Below are 9,567 nucleotides of genomic sequence, written 5' to 3'. Positions count from 1 at the left end.
GAAAAATACAGCGTGTTCTACTTTTTTTTCTGGAACTGGAACACACTGGAACTGCTTGCACTCGTGTGAACTATACCATCGAAAACCATATATTCTACTTTCCATGCGTTTTTGAAGCAGAAAAAAAAAGCCCTGGACTGCATGTGTTATGAACTGGCCCTTAACCCTCCTGGAATCCAGACAGATATAATTATGCCTCGAGTTCTATGAAGGAAAACTATCAGAGCCAGTTCACACCATAGAAATGCAGTCTGGATGCGTTCCAGATGCTTTTCTGCATGTGCGTTTTTGATGCGTTCTTGATGCATTTTTTGTTGCATTTTTGGTGCAGTCCAGTGCACCCCCACCCCCCTCCACTCTTTTTTCTTAACCTTAAATAAGGACGTGTCTGTTCCAGTGCATTTTTGGTGTGTTTAAGTGTGTTCTGGTGCCTTTATGATGCATTTTTGGTGCGTTTTTGATGCAGTCTGGTGCATTTTTTACCCCTCTTTTTCCCTTAATCGTTTGCCGACTGCCGCATGTAGATTTACGTTGACAGAATGGCACGGCTGCGCAAATGGGAATACCTGCATGTCGCTTTGAATTTGCTGCTGTGCCACCGCGTGCTCTGCGAGCTCTGTGAGTAGGATCGCGGGTCTCACGGACTCGATGTCCATGGGGATAACCGCGATCGTCTCATGGAGAGGAAGAACAGGGAAATGCTGATGTAAACAAGCATCTCCTGTTCTGCCTAGTGACACTGACACTGATCTCTGCTCTCTGTGATCGGGAGAAGTGATCAGTGTCATGTCACACACAGCACCTCCCCCCCACAGTTAGAATCACTCCCTAGGACACATTTAACCCCTGCAGTGCCCCCTCCTAGTTAACCCCTTCACTGCCAGTGACATTTATACAGTAATCAATGCAATTTTAATCGCACGGATTGCTGTATAAATGTGAATGATCCCAAAAATGTGTCAAAATTGTCCGATGTGTCCGCCATAATGTCGCAGTCACAATAAAAATCACAGATTGCTGCAATTACTAATAAAAAAAAACAAATTTATAATAAAAATGCCATAAAACTATCCCCTATAACTTTTGCGCAAACCAATCAATAAATGCTTATTGCGGTTTTTTTTTACCAAAAAGAATATGTCCTAAACTGAGGGAAAAAAAATTTTTTTATATATTTTTGGGGGATATTTATTATAGCAAAAAGTAAAAAATAATGTGTTTTTTTCAAAATTGACGCTCTTTTTTTTATTTATAGCGCAAAAAATAAAAACCGCAGGGGTGATCAAATACCACCAACAGAAAGTTCTATTTGTGGGAAAAGGATGTCAGTTTTGTTTGGGAGCCACATCGCTTTAGTCTGTAGGGTTCAATGTTGTGTTGGCCCACCCTTTGCACCTATAACAGCTTCAACTCTTCTCGGAAGGCTGTCCACAAGGTTTAGGAGTGTGTCCATGGGAATGTTTGACCATTTTTCCAGAAGCTCATTTGTGAGGTCAGGCACTGATGTTGGATGAAAAGGTCTGGCTCAAAGTCTTCTCTCTAATTCATCCTAAAGGTGTTCTATTGGGTTGAGGTCAGGACTCTGTGTAGGCCACTCAAGTTTCTCCACCCCAAACTCGCTCATCCATGTCTTCATGGACCTTGCTTTGTGCACTGGTGTGCAGTCATGTTGGAACCAGAAAAGGGCCATCCCCAAACTGTTCCCACAAAGTTGGGAGCATGTCATTGTCCAAAATGTCTTGGTATGCTGATGGCGTAAAGGGACACTAAGGCCCCTTTCACACTGGGGTGGGGGTGGCGTTGGCTGTAAAACGCTGCTATTTTTAGGGCAGCGGTATCAACGTTCTGCCCATTGATTTCAATGGGCAGGAGTGGTGGATACACACCGCTCTTTCCCCGCTCCAAAGATGCTTCTAGCAGGACTTTTTTTACCGTCCTGCCAGCGCACCGCTCCAGTGTGAAAGCCCTCGGAGACACTGGAGACACAGCATCGGCTCTTTCAGGCCGCTTTGCAGGCGCTATTTTTAGCGATGTAGCACCTGAAAATGCCCCGGTGTGAAAGGGGTCTATTTTTTTCTTCTTAAAGCGGAGGGCCGTTTAAAAAAAAAAAAAAAAAAAAAAGTCAGCAGCTGCAAACTGCAGCTGCTGACTTAATCAGCCCACTTACCTGTCCAGGGCACCCGCGATGTCGGCCGCCCGAGGCCGACCCGTCCCTCGGCTCTCGGGTCCCGGCGTCACCATTCCTTGTAAGGGAAACAGGCAGTGGAGCCTTACGGCTTCACTGTCCGTTCCTACTGCACATGCGCGAGTCACGCAGCGCTTTGTGAATGGGACACGCTGTGTTCTGGAACACACAGTTCCCAGAACACAGCGCGACCCATTACCCAGAAGACGCCGCACGGAGGAGAGAAGACAGAAGATCTCCGCGGAGGAGGAAGAGGAAGATTAGGATCATGTGCCTAGCAACAGGCACTTCTGGTAAGTAAAAAAAAATTTTTTTTTCAGTTTTTTTTTTGATTTTTTTGTAATTTTTAATATTTTTTTTTTTCAGGGTGGCCCTCCACTTTAACAACCACCTCAATACCAGGCACTTAGACACCTTCCTGCCCAAGCCAATTTTCAGCTTTCAGCGCTGTAGCAATTTGAATGACAATTGCGCGGTCATACAACACTGCATCCAAACAAATTTTTTATCATTTTGTTCCCACAAATAGAGCTTTGTTTTGGTGGTATCTGATCACCTCTACGATTTTTATTTTTTGCACAACAAATAAAAAAAAGACAGAAAATTTTGAAAGAAAAAACAAGTTTTTCTTTGTTTCTGTTAAATTTTTTTGGAAATAAGTAAGTTTTCTTCTTCAATGATGGGCACTGATATGGCTGCACTGACAGGCACTGATAAGGCGGCACTGATGGGCCCCGATGAGGTGGCACCAATGAGGTGGCACTGATGAGGTGGCACTGACGGGTACTGATGATGGGCACTGATAGGCGGCACTGATAGGTGGCAATGATAGGTGGTACTGGTATGTAGCACTGATGGGCACTCATAGGTGGCACTGATGGGCACTCATAGGCGGCACTGATGGGCACTCATAGGCGGCATTGAAGGGTACTTATGGGTGGCACTGATGGGTACTTATGGGTGGCACTGATAGGTGGCATGGATGGGCACTGATAGGTGGCACTTCTGGACACTGATGGGTGGCACTGATGACACTGGTGGGTGGCATTGCTGGGCATCACTGTTTTTATTTTGCTACATGATGGTGCCAGTCAGTGCCCATTTGTGGACACTGACTGGCACAGATTGGGCATTATTTGCACATGTGGATGGCCATGGGGTACATACCTAGCCATCCACATGTTGCCCACTACCATGGTGGTATAATGTGGGCATCTGAGGGGGGGCTGCGCTGATAAACAATCAGCGCAGACCCCCCCTGTCAGGAGAGCCACCGATCGGCTCTCCTCTACTCGCATCTCTCAGATGCAAGTGAGGATAAGCCGATCACTGGCTTTTCTTGTTTACATCGAGCTCAGCCGTGATTGAACACGACTGATCACGTGGTAAAGAGCCTCTGCTGTAGGCTCTTTACTGAGGTCAGTGTCGTCTGACACAGCGCTGCACCGATCGCCACAATGTGCGCGGCGGCATGTTATCCTGCAGGACGTCATAGTCGCCCAGTCAGGATAACAGAACCACTTCCCGGATGTCAATTTGCTCTCGACCGGGCAAGAAGTGGTTAAATAACAAACATGTCATACTTACCTCCTCTGTGCAAGGGTTTTGCACAGAGCAGCCTGGATCCTCCTCTTCTGGGGTCCCTCAGTGGCGTTCCTGGCTCCTCCCCGCATCGAGTCCCCCCCCAGGGGAAGTGCTTCCCTAGGGTCACCCATGCAGGCCTGCTCCCGAGTCCTGAAGCTGCGTCCATTGACACAGACAGCAGGACTCAGCCCTGCCCCCCCACATCATTGGATTTGATTGACAGCAGCCAATGGCTGCTCTGCTATCAATCTATCCAATCAGGACCGAGACACCGGCGAGAGTGGGTGTGCTCGTTCCCGGTGCTGGAAAGATCGGGTTCAGGTAAGTAAAAGGGGGGCGATGGGGGGGGGGGGGGGCTACGCTAAAGGAGGTTTTTCACCTTAATGCAAAGAATGCACAGGGTTTACAGCCCCTTTAAGGATTCCCTTCACTGGAACTAAGGGGCCGAGTCCAACCCCTGAAGAACAGCCCCACACCATAATCCCCCCTCCACAGTGGCGGAACTACCGCCATAGCAGCACATGCGGGCGCTATGGGGCCCGCAGTCAAATGGGGCCCGGTGAGGACAGGCGCTATGGCTCCGCGGGAGATAGCGGGCGGCTCCGCGGGTGGCCCGCGGCTCCGCGGGTGGTCCGCGGGCGGCTCCGCGGGTGAGAGCTGGCGGTCCGCGGGCGGCCCGCGGGTAGTCCGCGGCTCCGCGGGTGGACCGCGGGCGGCTCCGCGGGTGAGAGCGGGCAGTCCGTGGGTCCGCAGTGGGGGCCGCGGGTGATAGTGGGAGGCAGATGAGAGTGGCCGGTCCGCTGGTGAGAGAGTGGGCGTGAGCGGGCTGGCCATTTAGGGAGCTGACAGGCGAGGGAGCATAGAGATGACATCATCTCTCGCTGCCCTCTCATCCCTGCAGTGCAGTTCCCCCCTCACTGTGCAGGCAGCCAGGAAGCAGAGAGATGACATTATCTCTCTGCTGCCTGACTGATAATCTGCTGGCTGACTCTGTGACACAGCAGGAAAGTGGCAGAGCAAGTGACAATCCATAATGTGTGGCAGGCGACGTGGCAAGTGACAACCCAGGACGTGGCAAGTGACAATCCGTAACGTGTGGCAGGTGACGTGGCAAGTGAAAATCCATGACGTGGCAAATGACAATCCATAATGTGTGGCAGGCAACGTGGCAAGTGACAACCAGGGAGGTGGCAAGTGACAATCCGTAACGTGTGGCAGGTGACATGGCAAGTGACAACCTGGATGTGGCAAGTGACAATCCGTAACATGTGGCAGGTGACGTGGCAAGTGAAAATCCGTGACATGACAAGTGACAATCCGTAATGTGTGGCAGGTGACGTGGCAAGTGACAACCCGGGACGTGCAAGTGACAATCCATAATGTGTGGTAAGTGACAATCTAGGATGTGGTAAGTGACAATCTGTAATGTGTGGCAATCTAGGACGTGGCAAGTGACAATCCGTAATGTGTGGCAGGTGACGTGGCAAGTGACAACCTGGATGTGGCAAGTGACAATCTGTAACATGTGGCAGGTGACGTGGCAAGTGAAAATCCGTGACGGGACAATCCGTAATGTGTGGCAGGTGATGTGGCAAGTGACAACCCGGGACGTGCAAGTGACAATCCATAATGTGTGGCAAGTGACAATCTAGGATGTGGTAAGTGACAATCTGTAATGTGTGGCAATCTAGGACGTGGCAAGTGACAATCCGTAATGTGTGGCAGGTGACGTGGCAAGTGACAACCTGGATGTGGCAAGTGACAATCCGTAACATGTGGCAGGTGACGTGGCAAGTGAAAATTCGTGATGTGACAAGTGACAATCCGTAATGTGTGGCAGGTGACGTGGCAAGTGACAATCCGTAATGTGTGGCAGGTGACGTGGCAAGTGACAACCCGAGACGTGGCAAGTGACAATCTAGGACATGGCAAGTGACAATCCGTAATGTGTGGCAGGTAATGTGGCAAGTGACAATCCGGGACTTGGCAAGTGGACAATCCGCAACATGTGGCAGGTGACATTCTGCAACGTGTGACAAGTGACAATCTGCATCTGGTGGCAGGCGACGTGGCAAGTGGACAATCTGCAATGTGTAGCAGGTGATGTGACAAGTGACAATCCTTAATGTGTGGCAAGTGACAATCCAGGACGTGGCAAGTTACAATCCATAATGTGTGGCAAGTGACGTGGCAAGTGACAATCCAGGACGTGGCATGTGACAATTCATAATGTGTGGCAAGTGACAATCCAGGACGTGGCAAGTGACAATCCATAATGTGTGGCAGGTGACTTGGCAAGTGACAATCCGCAACATGTGGTAGGTGACATTCCGCAACGTTTGACAAGTTACAATCTGCATCTGGTGGCAGGCGATGATGGCTAGTGACACGCTCAGGGATCCCACTGATTTTGCATTATGGTGAGTTGAACTATTTCATTTTATATAACAGAACAGAAATTTGTTAAAAGGCCTGGAGGTCTGCAATGTGTTCCCTTCAGGGGCTGCATACAGTATACTGCATACTTTGTTGTTCAAAATTAATATAAGCCGTTGCCTGGGTACTGTGCCACATGGGTGTGGTAGTCTGTTGTTTAATGGCATTAGTTCATTTTTTTTGGTGGGGGGGGGCCCATACAACATTTTGCTATGGGGCCCTGTGATTTCTAGTTACGCCCCTGCCCCTCCACCAAATGATTTGGAGCAGTGCACAAAGCAAGGTCCATAAAGACGTGGGTGAGTGAGTTTGAGGTGGAGGAACTTGACTGCCTGCACAGAGTCCTGACCTCAACCCATTAGAACACCTTTGGAATGAATTAGAGCGGAGACTGCGAGCCATGCCTTCTCATCCAACATCAGTGCCTGACCTCACAAATGCCCTTCTGGAAGAATGGTCAAACATCCCCATAGACACACTCCTAAACCTTGTGGACAGCCCTCCTGGAAGAGGTGAAGCTGTTATAGCTGCAAAGGGTGGGCCAACACAATATTGAACCCTACGGATTAAGACTGGGATGCCATTAAAGGTCATGTGGTGTAAACTTGGCAGGTGTCCCAATACTTTTGGTAATATAGTGTATCACTAAGGCCACCATCTACCCATTACACACAATGCAGCACTTTACCCCAGCCCCCACCTGCCTGAAGTTGTAAAAAATATAATGGGAGTTTTTCAATACAGGTGATGCTGAATACAAATAAAAGCACATCAACATTTAATTGACATTATTATATTGTATTTATAGACTATTATTAGACTTGATTTTCCCTCAGTGAGGGAAACATGTTGCACGTGACCAGCCCATATAACTCAGCCTGCTGCAACCGTAACATACGCAGCAGCTTCCGCGCATGCGCACACTGTCGGCTTTCTTGACAGCTCTAATTCAGGGCGCATGCTCCGTTCCCCTCCTGACCCTACCCCTCCGCACCCCCAGGGCGCCTGCGCTCTGACATCTCGCGTCAACAGGGAGACCCGGCGGGACGAGAGTTGGGCGGCGCATGCGCGGAGTGTACGGAGAATCCTGTGAGGTGCCGGTACTCAGCTGGGTAGGAGTAACGGTGGAAAAGCCGGAAAGTGGCCGGACACGTCCCGGCTGCATTATGTGACCTTCCCGGAGCCCGCGTGTGCCGAGGCTTGCCCATGGAGCCATGGAGTGCCGGGACTGAGAGCCCCCCGGCACCGAGAGCCAGGACTGTGTGCGCTGCGCCTCATCTCCCATAGGAGGCGCCATGTCTGTCGGGTCCACAGTGCCCCCCTCCGCTCAGATGGCGGCCGGAGGACCTGTGGCTGAGAGCTGGTGTTACACCCAGGTAATGAGGAGACCCCCCAATATCATATCCCCCCTATATATTATACTTCTCTACTACACCCAGGTAATGGGGACACCCCCCAATATCCTATCCCCCCTATACTACTACACCCAGGTAATAGGAGACCCCCCAATATCATACCCCCCTATATATTATACTTCTCTACTACACCCAGGTAATGGGGAGACCCCTCAATATCATATCCCCCCTATATTATACTTCTACTACACCCAGGTAATGGGGAGACCCCTCAATATCATATCCCCCCTATATTATACTTCTACTACACCCAGGTAATGGGGAGACCCCAATATCATATCACCCCCTATATATTATACTTCTCTACTACTACACCCAGGTAATGGGAGACCCCCCAATATATCCCCCCTATATATTATACTTCTACTACTACACCCAGGTAATGGGGAGACCCCCCCAATATCATATCCCCCTATATATTATACTTCTCTACTACAATCAGGTAATGGGAGACCCCCAATATCATATCACCCCCCCCCCCTATATTATACTTCTACTACATACAGGTAATGGGGAGACACCCAATATCATACCCCCCCTCATATTATACGTCTCTACTACACCCAGGTAAAAGGAAAACTCCCTATATTATACTTCTCTACTACACCCTGGTAATGGGGAGACACCCCTCCCCCCATATAATATACTCCTCTACTAATACTCCAAGGTCCTAGTAAGACCCCACTGCATTATATTCCCCTACTACACCCAGATAATACGGAGACTCCAATATCAAAACCCCCGATACATCACCCTCCCCCCCCCCCAATATTATACTCCCCTGCCACACCCAAGTAATAGTAAGACCCCCCCCCCCCTAAATCCCATACTCGCCTATTACTGCTACACCCAGAAAGTAAGCAGACTTCAACATCAATCGCTCCCTCAACATGTCATACTGCACTCCTACTACTACACCCAGGTAATAGGGCAACCCTTCCACATCATTCTCTCCTCATAGTATACTCCCCTCCTACTACTACTATATGGGGAGCCCCCCCCCCTCAATCCCCTACTACTATTACTCCCACTTTATAGAAGAACCTCACAGTATTATACTCCCCTACTACACCATGGGGGGGGGGGGGGACCCTGATGTAATACCCCCATATCATACTTCTCTATTACTGCTACACCCAGATAATAGGGAGACTCCCATATCCATCCCCCCTCAAATATATTCACCCCTACTTCTACACCCTGGTAAGGGGGGGACCCTCCCACATCCATATCATACACTCCCCATAGTATACTCCTACTACTAGTCCTAGGAAATGGGGAGACCCCCGTATCATGCATCCCACCCAACATTAAACTCCCCCACTACTGCACCCAGTTAATGGGATAATGGAGACCCCCCCCCCAAATAATATACTCTCCTAGTACTACTCCCAGGTTATAGTGAGATCCCACTGTATTATGCTACACTAAGATAATAGGAAGCCCCCCCCATATAATACTCCCCGACTACACACGGCTGATGAGCTTAAGAGACCTCCATATCATACTGTATATTATAATAATATTACACCCTGGTCATTGGGAGACCCATATACTCCCTAATACAACACTCCAGGTAATGAGCAGAATCCCCCATACACTTTCCTACTACACATGAAAGTAATACGTAGACCCCCATATTTGAAACCTGTATACTACAATACCACATCCATATAGTAGGGATACCCCCATATAATACTCCTAAACCCCTATACTATAATACCACACCCAGATAATAGGGATACCCCCATACTATAATCCTGTACCCTGGTAATGAGCAGAACCCCCTTATACTCCCTGCTGAGCCTGCACTCAGGTCCCCTACTTACAAACATCTGACTTACAAACGGAAGGAGATAACAGGAAGTGAGAGGAAATCTACCTCTAGGAAGGGAACTTCTCTCCTGTAGGCCCTTGTACACACGGTCGGACATTCCGACAACAAAA

General features: G+C 49.3%; 1 protein-coding gene across 1 annotated transcript in view; it reads left to right on the top strand.

Moving 5' to 3' along the window:
• Positions 1-7,271: 7,271 nt before the first annotated feature.
• Positions 7,272-9,567, top strand: part of SPOPL (speckle type BTB/POZ protein like) — a 75,970-nt gene continuing 73,674 nt past the window's right edge. Inside the window, exon 1 of the mRNA XM_077447758.1 lies at positions 7,272-7,581. Coding sequence (XP_077303884.1) covers positions 7,501-7,581 — 81 coding nt within the window. The 5' untranslated portion in view covers positions 7,272-7,500. The remainder of the gene's footprint in view (positions 7,582-9,567) is intronic.

This window comes from Lithobates pipiens, unplaced genomic scaffold (assembly GCF_037356315.1).
Source record: "Lithobates pipiens isolate NorthernLeopardFrog02 unplaced genomic scaffold, aLitPip1_a1.2 Scaffold_22, whole genome shotgun sequence".
NCBI lineage: Eukaryota > Metazoa > Chordata > Amphibia > Anura > Ranidae > Lithobates > Lithobates pipiens.
The sequence above is the reverse complement of the archived record's forward strand: the minus strand, read 5'-3'. Positions and strand labels throughout refer to the sequence as shown.